Source organism: Pan troglodytes, chromosome 10 (assembly GCF_028858775.2).
Source record: "Pan troglodytes isolate AG18354 chromosome 10, NHGRI_mPanTro3-v2.0_pri, whole genome shotgun sequence".
Classification (NCBI taxonomy): Eukaryota; Metazoa; Chordata; class Mammalia; order Primates; family Hominidae; genus Pan; species Pan troglodytes.
In genome coordinates, this window is record NC_072408.2 from 128,371,744 (window position 1) to 128,398,490 (window position 26,747).

Genomic DNA, 26,747 nt, shown 5'->3' on the forward strand with positions numbered 1-26,747 from the left:
TCGCTCGCTCTGGCGTGACGCCTTTGCACTGACCTCTGCAGCTTCCTCTTCCCAAGCACACCGCAGTCACATGGGCACCCCGGCTCGGTGCCACGGCCGCTAAGCTCTCCCCACGGCCAGCCGGCTAGCCCGGCTTCCGCCTGGGCCTCGGCCGCCCCCGGCCGCCCCCAGTTCAGGTGGCTTCTGTGCAGCAAGGCACCCTCCAAGTTGGCGGCAGATCATCGGGAGCCCCCGAACGAGCCCTTGGGGGTTCCCGCCTGCCACGGCCGGGCCAGCCGGGGAGAAGGGCGGCAGGAGGGTTGCTGCACCTGCAGCACCAACTTTGGGGCGCTGCCTGGGGGCTGCGGAGGCGGGGCGGCCCCGCCCCACCTTTTTCCCTCCAACTTGGCGTAACTCCCCCGGTGGCTCGGGAGGCGTCCCCGTGGGGAAAGGGCCGGGAGGGGCGCCGGAACGCTGACACCCGAGGGGCGCGGGAGGTGCCAAGAGCGCGCCGCACACTCGCACCCGACCCCGGGAGACACAAAGAGCGGCTCCGCGACGCCGGCCCTGTAGCCCGCGGGCGGGAGGCCACCCACACCCGCCTCGCGCAGCGCCACAAAGGAGGGGGCGCCCGGGCAGCGCGGCCCGCGGTTACCCTCGGCGGCGGCGGCGGCGGCTCCCGGGCGTCCCCTTCGGCTCCCGGGCGTCCCCTTCGGCTGCGGAGGCTCGACGCGCGCCCGGCCCCACTCCCGGCGGCAACGCGAGCCGAGCCCCCTCCACGGCGCTGCCAGGCCCCGGCCGAGGACGCGGGGCCCCCGCTCGCTGCCTTCCTTCCGCGGGGAGCCGGGCGCTGCCTGCGCTCATGCCCGCGCTGAAACTGAACACCCGCAGCGCGGGGCCGCCAGGGAGGCGGAGGGAGGCCGCGGGGCGACCGGGAAGCAGCGCGGGCCGGCGCCAGGAGACGCCCCTCGCCCGGCCGGTGGGGGTGCAGGGCTGGCTCTCCCCACCCCCCTGCGCCCCGTGTTCCATAGCAGGTGACGGCCAGCAAAGCCACCTTCCTAAGATGTACCCCTCCAGATACAGCCATAGAAAGGACCCGAGCTAGGGGCCGCGGGGAGAGTGGGATCCGGAGTATGGTAGCGCTGAGAAGGGGGAAGCCGCTCTGACCCCAAGGCCCACGCGCTGTGTGACCTTAAACAACTCACTTCCCCTCTCTGAACAGCATCCTCACTGCTCGGCACTGAAGTTCAATTCTGCATTCTAAGATGTTCTTTTACCACCCCTTCCCCTGCCTGGTGGCTTAGTGACTGTGTACCCTACATCATAGCATGGTTGAGAGACTCCTTTGAGATAAATACATATTCACCGCATCATCCAAACTATGGTACCTGGATTACTTAATCCAAACTTCACAACAACCCTAAAAAGTCATTCCCAGGATTCTTCCTGTTTTCAGATAAGCACAGGGAGGCTTGTGACTCAAGCCTCGAGTTCGGGTCCAGCCTCCAGTTCGGGTCACCAGCCTATCAGAGGCAGTGCTCACCCAGGCAGCCTGTCTCCCAGTCCCTCAGCTTTGCCCCCATTGGTCTACCTGACACACCTCAACTCCAGGAGGAGTCCAGAGGTTACAGCCAAACCTCACCACTAACCTCCAGCTGCAGGTGGTGATCCCGCTCAAATCAGAAGTCCCACACTCAAGGTCACCAGATTCCCCGCCCTCCTCCCACCCTGTCCCACACCCTTCTCCCAAACCACAAGGGGGCTGGAAATGGTCCCATAGCCACTGCAGGGGCAGATTCCAGCCTCTCCATTCTTTCTGAACCAAACCCCAGCCACCAGGACTACTGAGCAATATTAATTAACAGGTTCTAATTACCAGTGCTAATAATAATAATAGCTGTTTACATGCGTGATCTCGTTTCACCCCTAAGACAACCAACATAATGGTGCGCGCCTATAGTCCCAGCTACCAGGGAGGCTGGGGTGGGAGGACTGCTTCACCTCACGAGGTCAAGGGTGAATCACGACTGCGCCACTGCACTCCAGCCCGGGTGACATAGGAGACCCTCTCCCAAAAAAAAAAAAAAAAAGAAAGAAAGAAAAGGATGTGGCATTAAATGAGCTAGGAGAGGAGACAGTCCTGATGGCTGGACCAGGCTATCCACATGAGAGAATTGTATTTTTAGTCACAAATGCCTCAGCTCCTTGAAGGCAGGGACTATATCCGATTCATCTGTGTAACCGTAGCACCCTGCAGCAACCCTATAATTACTTCACTGGGCTCTGTGACATTGGACTGATCTTCCCCCTTTCTGGAACTCAGAGTCCCACTAATCAGGGGCCTCTAACTGGTGTCTTCGTGGGTCACACCAGGCCCCAGAAGCACTTGGTTTGGCCAGCATTTTTTTTTTTTTTTTACTTTTAAAGGAATTTCTCAGTTATCCACAAGCCTCATCAGCCCCTAATGTATTTGTTTGTTTGTTTGTTTGTTTGTTTTTTAAGAGAGAGTCTTGCTCTTTTGCCCAAGCTGGAGTGGAGTGGCATGATCTCAGCGCACTGCAACCTCCATCTCCCGAGTTTAAGCGATTCTCATGCCTCAGCTTCCCAAGTAGCTGGGACTCCAGGGGCACACCACTACACCCGGCTGATTTTTGTATTTTTAGTACAGATGGGGTTTTGCTGTATTGGCCAGGCTGGTCTCGAACTCCTGGCCTCAAGCAATCCACCCACCTGGATCTCCTAAAGTGCTGAGATCACAGACATGAGCCACCGCACCTCGCCTAACCCTACTACCTTGTACTCACTCGTTACCTGCATTAAAACACTATGAACCTCAGTTTCCTTGTCTATAAAATGGGGATAGTAACCCCTGCCTCCATTATTGAGATATGCATGCCAAGTGTCTATGGCGGTGTGTTGGTCCATACACACAGGAATGCTGGCTTTCTTTATTCCTCTTTTAAAGGTAGAGCAGTTGAGAGAAAAAGCCAGGAATCTAAAGGCCTGGGGTCTAGTGCATGGCCCACAGCATCCTCCCTGTGCCGGGCCGGTTTCCCTATCTGACATATTACACAGGGATGATCATTTATAATGCCAGCAAACACGGCTGATGAGAGAGTAGGTCTTGAGGTTAAGGGTGAATGTGCAATGTAGACATAAAAGCCCCATACGGATGTGAAGGAGGGTTGACTGAAAAGTAGAGGATGAGGGCCAGGTGCAGTGGCTCACACCTATAATCCCAGCATTTTGGGAGGCTGAGGCAGGCAGATCACCTGAGGTCAGGAGTTCAAGACCAGCCTGGCCAACATGGTAAAACTGTCTCTACTGAAAAAATGCAAAAAAATTAGCCGGGTGTGGTGTTGCATGCCTGTAGTCCCAGCTAAATCGGGAGGCTGAGGCAGGAGAATCACTGGAACCCGGGAGGCAGAGGTTGCAGTGAGCCGAGATTGCATCACCGGCACTCCAGCCTGGGCAGCAGAGTGAGACTCTGTCTCAAAAAAAAAAAAAAAAAAAAGTAGAGGATGCCAGAATTCCAATGCAGCCACATGGACAAATATCTTGCCCACCTGTGAACACTCTTCCACATCCACTGTGGGCTCTGTCTCCCCCATAGCATGGGAAGAAGGCAGGGCAGAGATGGCAGGACCCCTACATTGTAGAAGAAGAAACAGTCCCTTCAAGAGGATGGGCCAGGTGCAGTGGCTTCAGTTTGTAATCCCAACACTTTGGGAGGCCGAGGAGGGTGGATCACCTGAGGTTGGGAGTTCGAGACCAGCCTGACCAACATGGAGAAACCCTGTCTCTACTAAAAATACAAAATTAGCCAGCCGTGGTGGCACATGCCTGTAATCCCAGCTACTCAGGAGGCTGAGGCAGGAGAATCGCTTGAACCCAGGAGGCGGAGGTTGGGGTGAGCAGAGATCGCACCATTGCACTCCAGCCTGGGCAACAAGAGTGAAACTCCACTCAAAATAAATAAATAAATAAATAAGCCAGGGGGTAGTGGCATACACCTGTAGTGCCAGCTACTCCAGAAGGAGGGAGGAGGATGCCTTGGGCCCAGGACTCTGAGGCTGCAATGAGCTGTGATTGTGCCACTGCACTGAAGCCTTGGCAACAGAGACAGCCCCTGTCTCAAAAAAAAAAAAAAAAAAAAAAAAAAGGAAGGAGGGAGGGAGGGAGGGAGAGAGGGAGGGAAATTTTATTTATCAAGCAGAGTCCTATAGATAAAAGAGAAAAAAAAAGAAAGGCTTGCTGGAGTGAGAGAGTAGCAGAAGCCCCAAAATGTACACAAAATGTGCCCCAAAATGTGCCCAGCCCAGTGCCTCTGTTTCCTCTTCTCTGTGTGTCAGGTTCTCACTCCCAACAATTTCCCCAGTTCCTCCTGCCACCCCCAGAAAGTACACAGGGAAGAGAACCCACTCAACTATCAATTATCTGGGGGCCAAACCTATGCTTTATGTGGGGTCCCCATTTTGCTGGGCTTTTGAGCTCCTTTACTGCTTGTCAGATCACAGCATATCTTCATTCCACCAAGAAACTTGATCTCTACAAACCTGTATTCTACAGGAGCAAAGGAGGGGAGGAGACTCACTAATCCACTTCTGGAATCTATCACAGAACCCAGCAGTGCTAAGTGAAAAAGGTGAGCCCATGTCATAGAACTAGGCAACTGTGGAGGCTCTGAAACATGTCTACAAATGCTTTGATACACCTCCCTTCGAGAGGCAGAGCTAAATTCTCCTCCCCTTCAGTATGAGCTGGACTTAGTGATTTACTTTTAATTAACAGAATGTGGCAGGAGCAAACAATATGTGACTTTCAAAATTAGGTCATAAACGGCACTGTGGCTTCCTCCTTGGTGTTTCTTGAACCATTCACTATGGGGAACCCACTGCCATATCATGAGGACACTCAAGCAGACCTATGGAGAGCTATATGTGGCAAGGAACTGAGGCCTCCTGCCAACAGCCACGGGGATGCACCATCTTGGAAGCGGATCTTCCAGCCCATAGAGCCTTCAGCTGACTGCAGCCCAGGCCTGCATCATTCCCCCCACCAAAACATTTCTCACTATGTTGGCCAGGCTGCTTTTGAACTCCTGGGCTCAAGCACTCCACCCCCCTTGGCCTCCCAAAGTGCTGTGATTACAGGCATAAGCCACCACACATGGCCAAGGCCTAACACAAGCTTATAAGAGACCCTGAGCCAGAACCACCCAGCTCAGTTGTTCCCAGATTCCTGAACCACAGAAACTGTGAGATGTTTGATGTTTTAAGCTGCTAAAATTTTTCTTAAGCTCTGAAGTTTTAGAATAATTATACAGCAATAAGCAACTAATGCAGGAATACTCCCAAATAACAGTCACTATCTATATGGTTATAAGGAATTTTCTAAGACAAATGGTTCTATATATCCAATGCATTTCTGCAGGGTACAGATGAAGCAAAAGGCCATTGGCAGAGATGCACCTTGTCTTCAGTATTCATTCAGCCCAATCCTTTTTCCTGCTTTATGTTTCTCCATGACCATTAAACCTCCTAAATTATTCCCTCATTGGCTTTCCTGTCTCTTTTTTCCCACCACAATGTATGCTCCACGAGAATGGGGACTTGGCTTTATGCACTGAAGTCCACCCACTACTACATAGAATCATGTCTTGCACATAAGATAACTAATAAATTAACATACTCCTTGCAAATCTTTTGTCTCTGTGAAGGTGCAACTACCCCCACTCCACTCCTATTACTCCTACCTGTTTTTAAGTATCTCAACTAAAATAAAAATCACTAAGGCCTGGCGCAGTGGGTCATGCCTGTAATCCCAGCACGTTGGGAGCCTGAAGCGAGTAGATCACTTGAGGTCAGGAGTTCAAGACCAACTTGGCCAACATGGCGAAACCCCTGTCTCTACTAAAAATACAAAAATTAGCTGGGTGTAATGGCGGGAGCCTGTAATCCCAGCTACTTGGGAGGCTGATGCAGGAGAATCGCTTGAACCTCAGAGGTGGAGGTTACAGTAAGCTGAGATCTCACCACTGCACTCCAGCCTGGGCGACAGAGTGAAACTCTTTCTCAAAAAAAAAAAAAAGAAAAAAGAAAAAGAAAAAAGAAAAGAAAAACACTGAGTCCTAAGCCAGCCGGGCATGGTGGCTCACACCCATATTTGTAACTATCTGGATCACTTGAGGCCAGGAGTTCAAGACCAGCCTGGGTAACACAGAGAGATCCCCCTGCTGCCATCTCTACAAATTTAAAAAAAATTTTTTTTTACTTTTTAAAAAGATCAGGCGGGCCTGGTGGCTCATGCCTGTAATCCCAGCACTTTGGGAGGTCGAGGTGGGCAGATCACGAGGTCAGGAGATCGAGACCATCCTGGCCAACATGGTGAAACCCCATCTCTACTAAAAATACAAAAATTAGCTGGGCATGGTGGCGTGTGCCTGTAATCCCAGCTACTCAGGAGGCTGAGGGAATCACTTAACCAGGGAGTCAGAGGTTGCAGTGAGTCGAGATCATGCCACTGCATTCCAGCCTGGCGACAGAGTGAAACTCCGTCTAAAAAACAAAAAACAAAATTAGGCCAGGAGTAGTGGCACACCCCACCTGTAATCCCAGCACTTTGGGAGGCCTAGGTCGGTGGACCACTTGAGTCCAGGAGGTCAAGACCAGCCTGGGCCAACATGGCAAAACCCCATATCTAACAAAATTAGCCAGGCGTGATGGTGTGTGTCTATGGTCCCAGCTGCTTGGGAGGCTGAGAAGGGAGGATTGCTTGAGCCTGGGAGGAGGAAGTTGCAGCGACCCACAATCGCGCCACTGCACTCCAGCCTGGGCAACAGAGAGAGACCCTGTCTCAAAAAAAAAAAAAAAAAAAAAACCGCCAGGTACACACCTATAGTCCTAGCTACTCAGGAGGCTGAGGTAGGAGGATCACTCAGGAAGCTGAGGTAGGAGGAGTCCTGGGAGTTTAAGGCTGCAGTAAGCTAGGACTGTGCACTGCACTGCAGCCTGGGCAACAAAGCAAGACTCTGTCTTCAAAAAATAAAAAAACAAATAAACAAAAAGATTTCTGGCCGGGCATGGTGGCTCACACCTGTAATCCCTGCACTTTGGGAAGCCAAGGCAGGTGATCACCTGAGGTCAGGAGCTCAAGACCAGCCTGGCCAACATGGTGAAACCCCATCTCTACTAAAAATATAAACATTAGCCGGGTGTGGTGGTGCACACCTGTAGTCCCAGCTACTCGGGAGGCTAAGGCAGGAGAATCGCTTGATCCCGGGAGGCAGAGGTTGCAGTGAGCTGAGATCATACTACTGCACTCCAGCCTGGACAACACAGTGAGTCTCCGTCCCCCCACAAAAAAAGAAAAAATCAGCCAGGTGTGGTGGCTCATGCCTGTAATCCCAGTACTTTGGGAGGCCAAGGTGGGCAGATCACCCGAGGTCAGGAGTTCGAGACTGGCCTGGCCAACATGGTGAAACCCTGTCTCTACTAAAAATACAAAAATTAGCTGGGTGTGGTGGCGGGTGCCTGTAATCCCAGCTACTTGGGAGGCTGAGGCAGGAGAATTGTTTGAACCTGGGAGGCAGAGGTTGCAGTGAGCCGAGATCGTACCATTGCACTTCAGCCTGGGCAACAGAGTGAGACCCTCTCTAAAAAAATAAAAATTTAAAAATTTAAAAAAATTCCTAAGCCCATCACCAAAAGTCCTGGAGCTGGGTGGGGGAAGCAGTCGTGTGTCTGTGTCACTTCTCTCTTCCCTACTGCAGTCCTTCCCTCAGGTGTGCTGACAGCCATCTCTACCCTCCAGGGCCTCCAGCATGAAAGCTCCATGATTTCTAGAAACAATGTCATTTTAATTAAATTCTACGGAACTGTTCTACGATCCCGGAGGACTTCATCAGGGTGGGATTTTTTTTACCTTGCTTATTAACTGAAATCGGTATTCTTTTCAGCAAAACAAATGGACTATTTCCAAGATGACAATTTCCTTCCTAACGAGGTTCAAATCCTCTAACCAGTTCCCATGGCCACTGACGGGGTCTGTAGATCTATTTGCCACACAATTCGACCCCAAGACAAATGGTCCTAGAAAACTGGCAGTGTGTGCACAGTGACAGACAACGGTTTAAAAAAAAGAAGAAAAAATGAGTGTGTGAGCCTCATTTTTTTTTTGGTAATTAGATAGGATCCTAAATATATTAATAGAGCTTACTATTTAAAGGAATCTTTCAATAAAGTGCAGAATATGCTGAGTATCTCAGGAAGGCAAGGTAGGCATTAATTATGAAACTGAAATCTATGTCACCCAGCGCAGTCTGTTTTTGCATTCCTAAATCTATGTCCAGCTGGACCCTCATCCCCTCCGCTCTCCCTGCCCATCACTCCCAATTCCACACCATGCCGTGGCCTCCTCATGTTCACGTGCCCCCACGCCATCCAATCCCCATAGCAACAAGAGGACCTGCAGAATGCAAACCTGAACACATTTCCCTCTGCTCAAAATCTTGGAGAGGATTCCAGCTGTTCTTACAGGAAGTGCAGACCCTCTGTTCTGCCTGGCCCACCCCACACCCACCCTGCATTCACGGCCTCTGTTCCAGCCCCACTGGCCTTCCTTCCACAGGTCCCCTGCCCCTCCCCACCATCCCAAGTCGACTACACACAGCCAGGAAAGCCCTCCCAGTCTTCTTCATCTAAGTAACCCTGCTCAGCCTTCAGACCCCAGCTCAGAACACCTTTCCCGACCACCTTGACTGGGCGAATCTCCTCCCCTAGTAACAGCTCTGGGGCACTGTGGGCCTCATCGCAGCTGCAAGTTCCCATCTATTTCTGTGATTACTGGATTTACATCTGTCTCCCCCATACACTGTGTACGCTCCAGGAGAGCAGGAACCTCTTCTGGTTTCCTCCCCACTGTAAACCCCAGTACTCAGCACCAATCAAGGGCTCAAGACATAGGTGCTGAATGAATGAATGAATCAATCAACGAACCATCATCTCAATCAATCAATGAGCCATCATCTGCCTCTAACTAATAATCTCTGAGTCCCACAGCCTTTTTTCGGGGCCCTTTTCACTTCTCTCCCATCTCCTCTGTCTTTTTTTTTTTGCCTTTTTTTTTTTTTTTTTTTTTTTGAGACGGAGTCTCGCTCTGTCACCCAGGCTGGAGTGCAGTGGCGCGATCTCGGCTCACTGCAAGCTCCACCTCCTGGGTTCACGTCATTCTCCTGCCTCAGCCTCCCGAGTAGCTGGGACTACAGGAGCCCGCCACCATGACCGGCTAATTTTTTTTTGGTTTTGTTTGTTTGTTTGTTTAGTAGAGACGGGGTTTCACCATGTTAGCCAGGATGGTCTCGATCTCCTGACCTCGTGATCCGCCCACCTCGGCCTCCCAAAGTGCTGGGATCACAGGTGTGAGCCACCGCGCCCGGCCTTTTTGTCTTTTTTTTTTTTTTGAGACATGCTGTCATTCTGTCACCCAGGCTAGAGTGCAGTGATGCCATCTCGGCTCACTGTAAGCTCCATCTCCCAGGTTCAAGCAAATCTTCTGCTTCCTGCAGCTGGGACTACAGGCACCCACCACCACGCCTGGCTAATTTATTTTTTTAGTAGAGATGGGGTTTTACCATGTTGGCCAAGCTGGTGTAAAACTCCTGACCCCAGGTGATCTGCCCCCTCTCGGCCTCGCAAAGTGCTGGGATTACAGGTGTGAGCCACCGCACCTGGCCTCCTCTGTCATTTGAAGCTCAGGAAGAATGTCCTCTCCAAGAAGGGAATGTCCTCTCCAAGAAGGGGATGTCCCCTGATGACACCAGCCAAATGGGATTCCTCTAGTCCCTGCTCCCCTCCCAGGACTGGAGCCGCACCTCAGGCCCCTACGCGAGGCACAGCATGTTCTCCAGAGGGTAGGGGCTTGTAGTCTTGTTCCTGTTTTTACTTCCCCATCCCAGGAGCTCTGTCAATTTTGCTGCGACTGAATCCAAACAGAATGGAATTGAAAACAAGCCCTGCTCCCTCCCCACCTCGAGCCCAGTCTCTGCCTTTGATGCAGCCCAGATCCAAGGCATGGATGGAGCTTCAGCTTGAAGGGGAGGAAAACCGCCTACAAAGTAATTAAAGAAAGAGAGAGAGAGAGAGCTTGAAAGCAAAACCTTGAGAAGCCCAAGGGCCAGCCTGCTGGCCTCCCTTACAAAGCCTGGCATGCAGTCCGCACTCACTATGCACTGAATTAAGGGCTGAGTGAATGAAAAGTTCATAGCCTTGAAGCTCCTGGGGGCATTCCTGGCAGCAGGGCTGAGCAGACAGATGCTAATGGATTCAGGCCGCCAGCACCAACTCTTCTAGGAAGCCTAGAGCAATGGCCCTGCCTGGGACAGCCTGTGTCTCCTTCCCCTTCCTTTTTTTTTTTTTTTTTTGAGACAGAGTCTCGCTCTGTCGCCCAGGCTGGAGTGCAGGGGCTCAATCACTGCAACCTTCGCCTCCCAGGTTCAAGCAATTATCCTGCCTCAGCCTCCTGAGTAGCTGGAATTACAGGCGTGCACCACCACACCGGGTCAATTTTTGTATTTTTCGTAGAGACAGAGTTTTGCCATGTTGGTCTGGCTGGTCTCGAACTCCTGACCTCGTGATCCGCCCGCCTCAGCCTCCCAAAGTGCTGGGATTACAGGTGTGAGCCACCCCGCCCGGCCTCTTTCCCCTTTCAGAGTTGGAAACAGAGCTGGAAGCCTCAAAGGTGACTTACTCCTCCCAAAAGTTCTGTTACTCAAGTCCTTGAACATGGAGGGGCTCAAAGGTGCTACAGCCCATGTTAAATAATCAGTCTCAGGACTTGCTGGTAATGCCACATGTTGTGATGTCTTTGCTATTAAACCGTGGTTGGCCGGGCGCCGTGACTCATGCCTGTACTTGGGAGGCTGAGGCAAGAGAATTGCTTGAACCCAGGAGGCGGAGGTTGCAGTCAGCAGAGATCGTGCCACTGCACTCCAGCCTGGGAGATAGAGCAAGACTCTGTCTCAGAAAAAAATAAAAATAAAAAAAAAACCATGGTTAACTTCTCTACCTAGTGTCAGCCTCCTGCTCAGAGGGCACTGTCTAAGGTACATCAGGTGAGCAGGTGGCCCCTGGACTATGTTTGGGAGAGGTTATTTTGGGTACGAGCTTCAAGGTCTCAACACCAAGGAACAAAAGAATGCCAGGTAGGTATTTCCCCATTGCTCACCAAAACCAAAGCATCAAATGTGGGCAGGTCCCCCGAAAATGCCCACTCCCAGGACACAATGTCTCATGGAGGGAGTGCACAAAAGTATGCACGGTTGTGCCCTTGCGTACAGACACACACACCGATGCAGAGGCGTCTGCCATCACTCCTCCTCAGATCACAGATCCCCAGGGGAGCTGGTCCCAGAGCAGACATCAGAGCCCCTGCAGCCAACCTGCACACGCGAAGGACCCCGTCCCTCCTGTCCCAGCTGTGCCCCCACAGGCACAGTCCTTCATTTCTGAACGGGAGCGGTTATGACGCTCAAGCCTTCATTGATGGCCAGGAGCCTCCTTCCCACCTCCCCACCTCCCCAAGCCTGGGGGTCACCCCTGCCAGCTCTGGCCACCAGCCAGGCAGTCTTACTTCTTCACTTTCGGGTACTTCATCTCTGCAATGGCGTTCGTGGCTTCTGTCTGCTTCTCCTTCAGATGCTGGGGCCACATGTTGTCCACCCAGTCCACCAGGTCTACCTGAAAGCCAGACCAGTGTGAGCACTGCATTTCTCCACTGCCGAGCCAGACACAAATACCCCTTTTCCCTGGAGAGTCCTTGGGCACCCCCCACTCCCCCCATCCACTGTGGGCTCAATAGTCCCAACATGGGAGGAAGGAAGGGCAGGGATGACAGGACCCACACTTTGTAGAAGGGAAGGAGATGAAACAGTCGCTGGGGGTCGGGCACGGTAGCTTATACCTCTAATCTAAGTGCTTTGGGAGGCTAAGGTGAGAGGGTCACTTGAACCCAGGAGTTCAAGGCCAGCCTGGGCAACATAGCAAGATCCCTGTCTCTACAAACCACGTTACCAACCTTAGTCGCCCCTATGCCTGCCAAGCCCAGCCAGCCACACCCACATGAGCCTTTTTGCAAGGCACAGCCCAGGTGGCAGGGGGACAGGGAAGGAGATGAGGTGGAAGGTATCTGGGGAGGGTACCTGGGCCCCGACCTACCACAGTCGGACGCTTGACCAAGTGCTCCAGCTTGGTGTGGCTGAACTCTAGGCTGATGACGTTGTACAGCTTGTCCCGCTGGGCCTCGGGCGTCTCGTAGTAACGCACAAACTGGGACATGCTCATCTCCGTGCCCTTCTGGGTGTTCACATCCATCACGTCCACAAGCCGCCGGCTCCCTGGGGGCAGAAGCCACACGCTGGTTGTTCCTGCCCGCTTAAGGCTCCAGATCCTACATGGGAGCCCCTAACTAAACAAAAGCTGCTCCTCCACGTTTCCCCACAGTCCTCACCCCTCTTCCTCATCTGTTCAATTACCTCACCCCATCGGCTTTCCTTCCTGGATCTGTCTCCCACCCACCTTGCTTCCCTGCACCACCATGGCCTCCACGCCAGTCCACGATGACCTCAAAAGCTACCTAAAAGGGCCCAGGCGGCTGGGCATGGTGGCTCAAGGCTGTAATCCCAGCACTTTGGGAGGCCGAGGTGGAGGGATCACCTGAGGTCAGGAGTTTGAGACCAGCCTGGCCAACATGGTGAAACCCTGTATCTACTAAAAATACAAAGATGGCCAGGCATGATGGCTCATGCCTGTAATCCCAACACTTTGGGAGGCCGAGGAGGGCGGATTACCTGAGGTCAGGAGTTCGAGACCAGCCTGGCCAACATAGTGAAACCCCGTTTCTACTAAAAATACAAAAAATAGCCGGGCGTGGTGGCTCACGCCTATAGTGCCAGCTACTCAGGAAACTGAGGCAAGAGGATAGCTTGAACCCGGAAGGCAGAGGTTGCAGTGAGCTGAGATGGCACCACCGCACTCCAGCCTGGGCAACAGAGCAAGACTTTGTCTCAAAAAAAAAAAAAAGAAAGAAAGAAAGAAAAGGAAATAAATATATAAACAAGAAAATCCCAAGAAGCCAGTGACCACCTTTCTTCACAGCCACCTCAACAGGTTACAGGTTAAACCAGCCAAAGGCCACCATATGATGACAGCCCAAGGGCCAAATCCAGCCTACGGCCTATCCTTGTGTGACCCAGAAGTTAAGAATTTTTTAACTTCCCTTTTTACTCTGTTGCCCAGACTGAGATCATGCAGTGGCACGATCTCGGCTCACTGCAACCTCCACTTCCTGGGTTCAAGCAATTCTCATGCCTCAGCCTCCTGAATAGCTGGGATTACGGGCATGTGCTACCACACCTTGCTAAGTTTTATATTTTTAGTAGAGATGGGGTTTCGCCATGTTGGTCAGGCTGGTCTTGAACTCCTGACCTCAAGGGACCCGCCTACCTCAGCCTCCCAAAGTACTGGGATTACAGGCACGAGCCACCGCAACTGGCCTAGATTTTTTTTCCCTACAATAGCCATACGTTTTGAGGGGTTTTCAATTTTTTTTAACAGAGGGGGAAAAATCAAAAGAAGAATACTATTTTGTGATATGAAAACTATATGAAACCCAAATTCTCAGGTCCATTTACAAAGTTTTCCTGGTGCACAGCCACGGTCATCGGTTCACATATTGTATAGGGCTGGCTCCGTGAGACAATGGCAGAGCTAAGTAGTTGCAACACAGACCAAATGGCCTGAAAACCCGTAAGTATTTACTCTCTGGCACTTAACAGAGAAAGTTTGCTGGCCCTTGAACTAGACAGAACTCTCATGGAACTTAGATGTTGATATGGGTAATAGTCTCATCCCGTTCACTGAACCTGCCCTCTAACAGGCCCGTGGTCAATATTTGTTGAATAAATAAACATAGCCTTTCATGTGGTCGGAACTGAAAAATAAAAGTAACCCTGTGTAATCCCAGCACTTAGAAAAGCAGAGGTGTGAGGATGGTGCTTGAGCCTGCGAGTTTGAGACCAGCCTGGGGAACACAGCAAGATTCCATTCTTTTTTTTTTTTTTTTTTTTTTTGAGACAGGGTCTCGCTCTGTCACCCAAGCTGGAGAGCAATGGTACGATCATGGCTCACTGCAGCCTCAACCTCCCTGGCTCGAGGGATCCTCCAGCCTCAGCCTCCTGAATAGCTGGGACTACAGGGCGGCACCACCACATCCAACTAGGTTTTTATTTTTTGTAGAGACAGAGTTTTGGTTTTCTTTGTTTGGTGGGTTGGTTTTTGAGACGAAGTCTCGCTCTGTCGCCCAGGTTGGAGTATAGTGGCACAATCTCAGCTCACTGCAACCTCTGCCTGCGGGGTTCAAGTGATTCTCCTGCCTCAGCCTCCCGAGCAGCTGGAATTAAGGACATGCACCACCGCACCCGGCTCTTTTTTGTATTTTTAGTAGAGACGGAGTTTCGCCATATTGGCCAGGTTGGTCTTGAACTCCTGACCTCAGGTGATCCGCCCGCCTCAGCCTCCCAAAGTGCTGGGATTACAGGTGTGAGCCACCGCGCCCAGCATGACAGGGTTTCATTAAGTTGCCCAGGCTGGGAGACCACATTCTCCACAAAAAGGAAACAAAAAAAGAAAGTAACACCTTAAGTATGTAAGAGAACTTGGGTATTTCTATCTTTTGGGTTCAAGATCTAAATTTCACAGCAACCTGGAAAAGCAAGGTGAGACAGTCTGTTTTACAAATGGGGAGACCAAGGCCCAGAGACACAGCAACTGGCTCAAGCTCCCCAGAGCAGACTCTTACTACCAATTACAACCATTACCATTTACTATGTGTGTCAGCACAGGCGGGTTCTCTACATATATTATCTTGTGTTAGGTTCATCGTGGTCACAGCTCTGTGAAGCAGAACTTCAATTACACCCATTTAATGGAGGAGAAGCTGAGACTTGGACAACTAACTCGCCCAGGAATGCCCAATTCATGAGCGGCAGAGTGGTATTTGAATCCAATTCATTCTAATGCCTAAGCCCAGGTTCCTCTCCCATCCCCCAAATACTGAATCTTGATCATATGCTAAGGTTGAAAAATGACCCCAGACCTGGCCAAGTGCAGTGGCTCATGCCTGTAATCCCAGCACTTTTGGAGGCCGAGATGGGTGGATCACCTGAGGTCAGGAGTTCAAGACCAGCCTGGCCAACATGGCAAAACCCTATCTCTACTAAAAATACAAAAATTAGCCAAGTATGGTGGCACACGTCTGTAATCCCAGCTACTTGGGAGGCTGAGGTAGGAGAATTGCTTGAACCCAGGAGGTGGAGGTTGCAGTGAGCTGAGGTCGTGCCATTGCACTCTAGCCTGGGTGACATGGTGAGACTCTGTCTTAATTTAAAAAAAAAAAAAAAAGATTCCAGACCACAGCAGTGGCCAGGTCCCTCCCCATGGACCCTAGGAAGCAGTGGATCCAGGGGAAAGCAGCTTTTGTTTTGGCATCTGGAGTGCAGATCCACCAGGGGGCATCCCCGTTCTTCGCTGGATATTCTGGCCTTGATCTTGGCAAGGCTAGCTCCTTCCTTATCCAGGTGCCTGGAATACGTGGGCGCCACTCAGATTTTCCAGGAGGCCCACCTGGCAGAAACCCTGCTGTCAGAACCCCAGTACCAGCCGGGCACGGTGGCTCACGCCTGTAATCCCAGCACTTTGGGAGGCTGAGGCGGGCAGATCATGAGGTCAGGAGATTGAGACCATCTTGGCTAACACGGTGAAACCCCGAGAATACTAAAAATACAAAAAATTTGCCGGGTGTGGTGGCGGGCGCCTGTAGTCCCAGCTACTTGGGAGGCTGAGTCAGGAGAATGGCGTGAACCCGGGAGGCAGGGTTGCAGTGAGCCGAGATCGCGCCACTGCACTACAGCCTGGGCGACAGAGCAAGACTCTGTCTCAAAAAAAAAAAAAGAAAGAAAGAACCCCGGTACCCTCCCCACTCTCGCTCTCTGGCCAGCCTCCCACCTCCACCCACTTCTCCTCCCTAATCTTGCTCAAGGTCATGTCTGCAAAGCTCCCTGTGCAAAGGAGTCTGCTGGGCAGGTAGCAAATAGGATAAAGAGCACTAAAATCACAAACCCAGAGTCCTGCAAGTCAGCACTGAAGGCCAAGCTCAGCTACCCCTACCCACACACTGTTAAAATTTAGGGGGTTCGGTTCCCAGCGGAGCCTCCAGCCTGTGCCTTGGGCTCTTGGCTTCTCTGGGAATCAGTTTCTTCTTCATCTATAACATGGGGAACAAATAGCCAGCCCAGGAGCTGTCCTGAGACATAACTGAGTTCATGCACTTCACACTCACATGGAGCACCTACAGGTAGGTAGTGTTACTGAGTCGGTCAGTTTCATCTGTAACTAGAGGTGGAGAAGGTGAGGAGCTGGGAAGTTTAGGGACTTGCCCAGCATCACAGCCAGTTAAATCGTTGCTGGCCAGTCCCAGTGAACAGACTGCTTAGGACCCTACGACATATTCAAGATGCAAATGGGTGTGGGGTTCTTCTGGGGAATGATGAAAAAGTTCTAAAATGGACTTTCATAATGGTTGCACAACTCTGTGAATATACTAAAAACAAGTGAATTGTGGCCGGCCTTGGTGGCTCACACCTGTAATCCCAACAGTTTGGGAGACAGAGCTGGAAGGAGCGCTGGGCCCTAGAAGTTTGAGATCAGCCTGGGTAATATAGTGACACCCCAGCTCCACACACACACACACACACACACACACACACACACACACACAAATTGGCCAAGCATGGTGACCCACACCGGTGGTCCCAGCTACTCTGAAGGCTGAAGTGGGAGGACTGCTTGAGCGTCAGGAGGTTGAGGCTCCAGTGAGCCATGATTGTGCCACTGCACTCCAGCTTGGGCAACAGAGCCAGACCCTGTCTCAAAAAAAAAAAAAAAAAAAGTGGGGTGAAATGAATTGTATGGTCTGTGACTTATATTTCAATGAAACTTTTTACTTTTTTAAAATGGAGAGTCTCAGAGATGGCAAGTAATCTGGGAGTGTTTCCAAATAAATGTATATCTTGTATATATCATGATACTTGCCCTTTGTAACATACTTTTTTTTTTTTTTTTTGAGACAAAGTCTCTCTTTTGTCCCCCAGGCTGGAGTGCGATGGCGATGGCGCGATCTCGGCTCACTGCAACCTCTGCCTCCCAGGTTCAAGCGATTCTCCTGCCTCAGCCCCCCGAGTAGCTGGGATTACAGGCGCCTGCCACCACGCCCAGCTAATTTTTGTATTTTCAGTAGAGATGGGGTTTTACCATGTTGTCCAGGCTGGTCTAGAACTCCTGACCTCAGGTGATCCACCTGCCTCAGCCTCCCAAAGTGCTGGGATTACAGGCGTGAGCCACCGCACCCGGCCTGTAACATACTTTAAATAACACTTTTATACTCTCATTTAATCCCAGGTATATATACCTCTCTCACATGCACACAGGTATTAATCCACAAGTTATGATTTTCAGTCTTAGTTCAAATGTGGACCAGAAAAAACAAAAGAACATCTGGATCTGGGATTCATGCAGCACTCAAATATTTGATGAATGCAAGAGTAGGCTGGGTGTGGTGACTCACACCTGTAACCCCAACACTTTGGGAAGCTGAAGCAGGAGGATCACTTAAGCCCAGGAGTTCAAGACCAGCCTGGATAACATGTCAAGTCCCCATCTCTACAAAAAATTTAAAAATTATCTGTGCATGTTGGCAGACACCAGTATTCCCAGCTACTTGGGAGGATCACTTGAGCCTGGAAGGCAGAGGCTACAGTGAGCAATGGCTGTGCCACTGCACTCCAGCCTAGGTGACAGAGTGAGACTCTATCTTAAAAAATAAAAAATTTTAAAAAACGGTAGATAGCAATCCTATTTTATAAAAAATGGATACCAATTTAAAATAATGTTTAATCATATCATTTAGTTATGAGGATATAGTAATTTACAAAATTATACCTTAAGACCCTGAAAATGTTATTTATTTTGCAAGTGTCAAAGTATCAAAAAAGAAAGAATAACTAGTCTGGGGTAATTTTTTTTTTCTTTTGAGACAGAGTCTCGCTCTGTCTCCCAGGCTAGAGTGCAGTGGCACGATCTCAGCACACTGCAACCTCCACCTCCCTGGTTCAAGTAATTCTTGTGCCTAAACTACCAAAGTAGCTGGGATTACAGGCGTGGGCCACCATACCCGACTAATATTTGTATTTTTTGTAGGGACGGGGTTTCGCCATATTGCCCAGGCTGGTGTCAAACTCCTGGGCTCAAGTCATCTGCCCACCTAGGCCTCCCAAAATGTCTGAGATTATAGGCGTGAGCTACCACACCTGGCCAAAATTTTTTATAAGAATATAAATAAGTAAGTGATATAGTTTGGATATTTTTCCCCCCCAAATCTCAAATCTCATGTTGAAACATGAATATCTCTCAAATATCTCCAATGTTAGAGGTAGGAATTGGTGTGTGGTGTTTGGGACATGAGGGTGGATCCTTCACGAATGCCTTGGTACCCTCCTTGCATAAAGAGTGAATTCCCACTCTATTAGTTCCCATGAGACTGAATTGGGTTTTTGTTTTGTTTTTTTTGTTTTTTGTTTTTTTTTTTGAGACGGAGTCTCACTCTGTCACCTACACTGGAGTACAGTGGCACGATCTCGGCTCACTGCAACCTCTGCCTCCCAAGTTCAAGAGATCCTCCTGCCTCAGCCTCCCGAGTAGCTGGGACTACAAGAACGCACCACCACGCCTGGCTAATTTTTTGTATTTTAGTAGAGATGCGGTTTCACCATGTTGGCCAGGCTGGTCTTGAACTCCTGACATTGTGATCTGCCCTCCTCAGCCTCCCAAAATGCTGGGATTACAGGGGTGAGCCACTGCACTCAGCCTGTTTTTTGTTTTTTGAGACAAAGCCTCACTCTGCTCATTAGGCTGGAGTGCAGTGGCTTGAACATGGCTCACTGTAGCCTCAAACTCCTGGGCTCAAGCGATCCTCCTACCTCAGCCTCCCAAATAGCTGGGGCTACAGGCTGGATTATTTAGAAGCATTTGGCACCTCCCTCCTCTCTCTCTTGCTCCCTCTGTGGCTATGTGACACACCAGCTCACCCTCCCCTTCCATCATGACTGGAAGCTTCCTGAAGTCCTCACCAGAAGCAGATGCTGGCTCCATGCTTCCTGTACAGCCTGCAGAGCTGAATCAAATAAACCTTTCTTTATAAATAATCCAACCCAGCTGGGCACCGTGGCTCAAGCCTGTAATCCCAGCACTTTGGGAGGCCGAGGCAAGTGGATCACTTGAGGTCAAGAGTTTGAGACTAACCTGGACAACATGGTGAAACCCTGTCTCTACTAAAAATACAAAAATTGAGCCAGGCCTGGTTATGCGCACCTGTAACCCCAGCTACTCAGGAGGCTGAGGCAGGAGAATCACTTGAATCCAGGAAGCGGAGGTTGCAGTGAGCTGAGATGGTGCCACTGCACTCCAACCTGGGCGACAGAGTGAGACTCTGTCCTTAAAAAAAAAAAAAAAATCCAACCTCAGGCATTCTTTTATAGCAACACAAAGTGAACTAAGACAGTAAATAAATAAAAATGTAATTTTAAAAAGAAAAAAGGTTGTAGGATTAGCTAAGATTATGACCCAGATCGAACAGTAGACGCAGGGAAGGCACTAACCAGAAATCAGCGCCCTCCCCTCCTCGGCCTACCCAGTTCCCTGTAATTTGCTAACAGTTTTGGCTACCCACGTACCTCAAGGGGTACTGTGAGTTGAACTGCACTCCCCCAAAATATATGTTCAGTCCCTAATATCTGTGATACAGGGTCTTTGCTGACATGATCAAGCTAGAATGAGATCATATGGGATTAGGGTGGGCCTAATAAGACAAGAGAATTTTTTTTTTTTTTTTTTTTTTGAGACAGAGTCTCACTCTGTCCCCCAGGATGGAGTTCAGTGGTACAATCTCAGCTCATTGCAACCTCTGCCTCCCGGGTTCAAGCGATTCTCCTGCTTCAACCTCCCGATTAGCTGGGGTTACAGGCGCCTACCACCACTTCCGGCTAATTTTTTTGTATTTTTAGTAGAGACGGGGTTTCACCATTTTGCCCAGGATGGTCTTGAACTCCTGACCTCAGGTGATCCACCCACCTCAGCCTCCCAAAGTGCTGGGATTACAGGCGTGAGCCACCGTGCCCAGCCATGACAAAGGAAATGTGGACACAGACACACAGAAGGAAGACAGCCACGTGAAGACGGAGGCAGAGATCAGAGTGACGCAGCTATAAGCCAAGGCGCACTAAGCACTGCCGGCCGCCACCAGAAGCCAGAGAAGGCAAGGAAGGACCTGCCCCTAGAGACTTCAGGGGGAAATGTAGCCCTACAGACACCCTTAATTTTGGACTTCTAGCCTGCAGAAGTGTGAGAGAATAAACTTCTGTGGTTTTAAGCCACTCACTTTGTGGTACTTTGTTATGACAGCCTAGGAAACTAATCGAAGGGTTAGTGAGAGAATGACTCGGTATACCTACATGGCTCCATAAATGTGACATATTTACACAGGGGAGGGCTGGTCCCTCCCCTTGCCTCCCTCCCAGAGCCTGGTATAAGCGGATCACGGGGCCAACACCTTCTATAACGAAATCACAGTTTACCTAGTAGCTTCACAAACAGAAAGCTGTCACCCACTGATGACCTCATACCACTTCATCCTAAATACCGTATTTCTTGGTTACTTGTTTCTTGTCTTTCCACCCTGCTGCTCTGTGAGTGCCGTGAGGGCAGGAGGCTTACCTGTCTTGATCGCTACTCTAGTCCAGATTTCTAGAACAGAGACTGGTGCAGGCTAGGAGCTCACTCTTTGTCGCATGAGGAATGAGTGCTGTTATTTACTTTTATGTTCTGTGTGGCATCTGACACACGACTTCACAGACAAATGGCAGGTGAACTAAAGACCTGACCTGGGGGTGGTTCTGGGTGGGCACGTGTAACAAAAAAGATGAAGCCATGAAGCCCCACCTGGAATCACCTGGTGGGTCCTGAGCAGCCCTGGGACAGCACGGCTCAACACAGAAGGACAGACATGTGTGGAGAAGCCCTGTGTTTCCTTTTCTTTTTCGATTTTTTTTTTTTTTTTTTTTGAGACGGAGTCTCACTCTGTTGCCCAGGCTAGAGTACAGTGGTGCGATCTCGGCTCACTGCAGCCTCCACCTCTTGGGTTCAAGCGATTTTCCTGCCTCAGCCTCCCAAGTAGCTGGGACTACAGGCGGATGCCACCATGCCCCAGCTAATTTTTGTATTTTTTGTAGAGATGGGGTTTCCTGCTGTTGGCCAAGATGGTCTCAAACTCCTGACGTCAAGTGATTTGCCCGCCTCGGCCTCCCAAAGTGCTGGGATTACAGGCGTGAGCCACTGCGCCCAGCCTAATTTTTGTATTTTTAGTAGAGATGTGGTTTAGCCATGTTGGCCAGGATGGTCTCGAATTCCTGACCTCAAGTGATTTGCCCACCTCAGCCTCTGAAAGTGCTGGGATTACAGGCATGAACCACGGCACCCAGCCTCCTTTTCTGAGGAATAACCATGCCTCCCACTGCCATCGCCGCCCTCCCCAGCCCCTCCTAGGCACCCTCTTGGCCTCCGCTACTTTGCAGCTTTTCACATCACAGATGCCACTTGGGACCAGTGTTCAAGACTCCCGGTCAGGCCAGGGCCAAGCCAGGGTCCCCGCTGCCTACACCTCAGCCTGCTCCACCCTCTGATGCAAGGGAGTCAGGACTTAAGGGACTGGCTTAACTCAGCTGTATGCCTGCCTCAGACCAGGCAAGGGCTGTGGGGAGCAGCTGGGGCTGAAGTCATAGGGGGAAGCATATAGGCAAGAGGCCTGGGCAGGCCAAGTGACTGTCTTAGGAGCAGAAGGTCGGGAGGCTTGGTTCTAAGAAGAGCTTCCTTGGTGTGCCGGGAGCTCCGACCAGCTCCCCAGGTGTCCTGGAAGCTGGACTTCCAGGTCTATGGGAGGGGTGGGAGGGGAAGTGGTGGGAGGAGGAAGGAAAGTCAGTTCTGTTGGGCACCTGGGCTTCATGGACCTCCCCTCCCCCAGGGAAACAGAAATGGACAGGTCACCTGTTCATGCCACACAGCTGGGGTCCAGCCCCCACGGGGCAGCAGGAAACACAGACGTGATAGAACACTACCCAGAAAGGCACGGTGATAGCAACAGAGGGGACCAGGGAGGCAGGAGATGTAGGGAGAATCCAGAGAGTGAAAGAGACTTAAAATGCAGCTCAACCAGGCCAGGTGCAGTGGTTCATGCCTGTAATCCCAGCACTTTGGGAGGCTGAGGCAGGAGGATCACCTGAGGTCGGGAGTTCGAGACCAGCCTGACCAACATGGAGAAACTCCATCTCTACTAAAAAAAAACACAAAATTAGTCAGGCATGGTGGCGCATGCCTGTAATCCCAGCTACTCGGAAGGCTGAGGCAGGAGAACTGCTTAAACCCGGGAGGCAGAGGTTGAGATGAGCTGAGATTGTGCCACTGCACTCTAGCCTGAGCAACAAGAGCAAAACTCCATCTCAAAAAAAAAAAAGGAGTAACATCTATGATATATATATGAAACAAGTAGAAATTTGATCATTGAAAATGGGTATTTAATAATTTTAAGGAGTTACTGTGTTTTTATATGTTTTTATTTAGGAGACGTCTCGCTCTATCACCCAGGCTGGAGTGCAATGGTGCCATCATGGTTCCCTGCAGCCTCGACCTGTTGGGCTCAAGCGATCCTCCCACCTCAGCCTCCCAAGGAGGTTGGGACTATGGGCATGAGTCACCATGCCTGGCTTTATTTTCTTTTGTAGAGACAGGGTTTCACTCTGTTTGAGACCAGGCTGGTCTCAAACTCCTGGCCTCAAGTGATCCTACTGCCTCAGCCTCCCAAAGCACTGGGATGACAGGCATGAGCCACCTCACCCAGCCTGGACTGACCCATTTCCAGAACTCAGTTGCCTTGTGTGTAAAGGCAGGAAGAAACTGACTTTATACTTTTTCTTTCCTTCACCACAGAACCCCTTCTTCAAACAGAAGCTTTGATGACAGCCAAATACACATAAATAAAAACAAAACAAGCAGCTCAGGCTGATGCAGGAGGTGGGTGGGGGGTGCTCAGAATTCAGACCTAGATCCCTGGGGTTTCCCTTTGAAATTCACTGGGTTGGGGCATTTTTGGGTCCTTTCCCAGGGGCGAGGCACTGAGTTTCAGTTCCTGAATACTCGGATCACTTCCCTTAAATGTATAAAGTGGGCAGGGGCAGGGGCAGGGGCAGTGGGGGCAGAGGAAGAGACGGGGGCCGCCAGTCCCTTTTGGCCTGAGCTGAGAGATGAAGAATGAGCCCTCCAACCTCCCGGTCTGATCTGCCACAGGAGCAAAGGGAACCGGGCACACAGGCTGAGTCTCTAAGCAAGAGGTTCGGCACCGGGGAGGAGGCGGGTGGCCTAAAGGGACGGAGGGGACAGATCAGTGCCAAGAATGGAATGCAGCCCTCCCAGCCTTTAGGAGCAGCCATCCCTAGAGCAGCTGACAGGGACAAGCGGCCCTTCAGACCCACAAGGGATCCACACTGCTGGGGCTCTCGGGTTCCTGAAGTCAGTGGGTTATAGGAGAAATTTTCCACATGGGGCAGTGCCTGGAGTTCCTAGGCAGGCCAGCAGCCTCCCTCCCTCCGCCGCCCACCCACCCCAGGCTCATCGGTGTTCTGGCTCCCGGGCTGCACACACATCCAACAGGTTCCAGCTGCGGAAATTAGTCCATGGCCCTGTGGCCCCTGCTTTGAAGGTTCCATCCGTCAGCTCCGAAAGCCTCGGGCTCGGGGCCAGGACGAGGCTGCTGAAAGTCATCTTGAAGGCTAATGTGAAACATACACGGGCGTGACCCCAAATTCCCCAGAGCCCCGCTCTTCCAAGAGCGCACAGAACTCTTCCACATCACAGTTCTGGAAACTTCTCCAACATCCTCACATTTCTGGACTGGTTTTGTATTTTGTTCCTCATCCGTGTCACAGAGGTAGCACTGATTAGCAAGAGCACTGGTCACAGGTTCAAATCTGACTCTGCTCTACTGTTTTGAAATAGCAGTGAGGCCTGAGTTCGAGTGATACGCCCGCCTCAGCCTCCCAAATTGCTGGGGTTACAGGGGTGCACCATGGTGCCTGGCCCCTCTCCCTGCATTTCTATCTGTCCTGGCAATTGGATGCCTCCCTACCTGCCACTCTGGCCTTGACCTCTCTCATGAGATCCAACTCAATGTGCCCGGAACCACACCCATCTATGTCCACCCCCAAGTTGCTTTTCTTCTGGGGGTCTATTGGAAGCATTGTGTTATCCCAATCACTGAAAGTCAAACCCACATGTGACTCTGATGTGCCAAGTACTATCTGAGCAACTCAAAAATAATTTGTCTACAGGCCTCAGTTTTTCCCATTTGTGAAATGGGAAAGCAGGACTGGAAGAACTCTAAGACTCCTTCCTGAGCTTAAAATGGAAAAAGTCTATGATTTTAAACCAACTTTAGGCCGGGAGCGGTGGCTCATGCCTGTAATCCCAACACTTTGGGAGGCTGAGGTAGGCGGATCACCTGAGGTCAGGAGTTCGAGACCAGCCTGGCCAACATGGCGAAACTCTGTCTCTACTAAAAATACAAAAATTAGCCAGGCGTGGTGGTGCGAGCCTATAATCCCAGCTACTCAGGAGGCTGAGGCAGGAGAAGCTTGAACCTGGGCGGCAGAGGTTGCAGCGAGCCGAGATCAAGCCACTGCACTCCAACATGGGTGACTTTTTTTCCATGACTCTGTCTTGGGGAAAAAAAAAACTTTAAAAAGGCCTGGCCAGCACAGTAGTTCACGCCTGTAATCCCAGCTCTTTGGGAGGCCAAGGCGAACAGATCACCTGAGGCCAGGAGTTTGAGACCAGCCTGGCCAACGTGGCAAAACCCCGTCTCTACTAAAAATACAAAAAATTAGCCGGGCGTGGTGGTATGAGCCTGTAATCCCAGCTACTCAGAAGGCTGAGCCAGGAGAATCATTTGAACCTGGGAGGCGGAAGTTGCAGTGAGCTGAGATGGGGTCACTGTACTCCAGCCTGAGCAACAGAGTGAGACTCTGTCTCAAAAAAAAAGTCCGGGGACAAGTCAGCCAGCTTTGATTTCCAAGGGGTGAGAACGTAGTTTTTCTCCAAAACACAGTCCATCAAGGGCAAGATCCACAGCTCCTGACTAGCACCAGGCTAGACACAATACAGACACCCACTAAATCTGTAAGGGAAGAAAGCATGGAGGAGGAGGAGGAGGAAGGGGGGAGGAAGAGAAAGAGGAGGAGGAAGAGAGGGGGGAGGAGGAGGGGAAAGAGATAACATGGGCTTTGAAGACACCCAGGGCCAGGTGCAGTCCTGGCTCCACTGCCTACCAGCTGTGAGGTTCGATCCCTCCAAGCCTCAGACGCCCCACCTGGAAAAGTGAATGCCTAATTCATATGACTACTGAGGAGAACAAAGTGAATCCCTATGGCACATATGCGATAAAAGATAGGTGATTATTAGTATAATTGCATGAATACCGAATGAAGTCATTTGTCATGAAGATTCAAGAAAAGGGCCAAAGAAAGCATCAGTTGGTTTGGATTCTCTCATTAGAGAGAAATCCGATAAAGACATAATATGTGGGCCCTGGTGCAATGGCTCTCGCCTGTAATCCCAGCTACTTGGAAGGCTAAGGTGGGTGGATCGCTTAGGCCCGTGAGTTTACGAGCAGCCTGGGCAACATAGCGAGACTCATCTCTACAAAAAATAAAAAATAACAACAATTAGCCGTGCATGCCCACAGTCCCAGCTACTAGGGAGGCTGAGGCAGCAAGATCACTTGAACCCAGGAGGTCAAGTCTGCAGTGAGGTGTGATTGTGCCACTGCCTGGGCGACAGAGTGAGATGCTGTCTCAAAAAAACAAAAAAAGAGGGCCGGGCTCGATGGCTTACGCCTGTAATCCCAGCACTTTGGGAGGCCGAAATGGGTGGATCACTTGAGCCCAGGAGTTCGAGACCAGCCTGGCCAATATGGTGAAACCCCATCTCCACTAAAAATACAAAAATTAGCCGGGCGTGGCGGCAGCTGCCCGTACTCCTGGCTACTTGGGAGACGGAGGCACGAGAACTGCTTGAACTCAGGAGGTGGAGGTTACAGTGACCCAAGATTGCACCACTGCACTTCAGCCTGGGTGATAGAGTGAGACTCTGCCAAAAAAAAAAGCCAAAACAAAACAAAACAAAAGGCCAGGCACAGTGGCTCACGCCTGTAATCCCAGCACTTTAGGAGGCTGAGACAGGCAGATCACCTGAGGTCAGGAGTTTGAGACCAGCCTGGCCAACATGGTGAAACTCCGTCTCTACTAAAAATACAAAAAGTAGCAAATCTCAGCTACTTGGGAGGCTGAGGCAGGAGAATCACTTGAACCTGGGAGGCAGAGGTTGCAGTGAGCCCAGATCACACCACTGCACTCCATACTGGGCAACAGAGTGAGACTCTGTCTCAAAAAAAAAATTTTAAAAAAAGACAAACCTAGGCAACATAAGGAAATCCTGCCTCTACAAACATTTAAAAATGATCTGGGCATGGTGGCACACCTGTAGTCCCAGCTACTTGGG

The 26,747-nt window shown here is 50.8% G+C and overlaps 1 protein-coding gene across 27 annotated transcripts in view; it reads right to left on the bottom strand.

Annotated features, from left to right (window-relative positions):
• Positions 1 to 26,747, bottom strand: part of KDM2B (lysine demethylase 2B) — a 154,654-nt gene that overhangs the window by 109,642 nt on the left and 18,265 nt on the right. For 12 of the 27 annotated variants that reach the window (XM_063785131.1, XM_063785139.1, XM_063785138.1 and 9 more), the window contains 2 exons: positions 12,192 to 12,370; positions 11,608 to 11,714 (listed from right to left, as the gene is read on the bottom strand). In XM_063785131.1, the coding sequence (XP_063641201.1) occupies positions 11,608 to 11,714; positions 12,192 to 12,370 (286 nt within the window). Of the gene's footprint in view, positions 1 to 33; positions 535 to 634; positions 1,024 to 11,607; positions 11,715 to 12,187; positions 12,371 to 26,747 lie in introns of those variants that run through there. The other 15 variants (XM_063785123.1, XM_063785120.1, XM_063785129.1 and 12 more) reach the window with 3 other exon arrangements.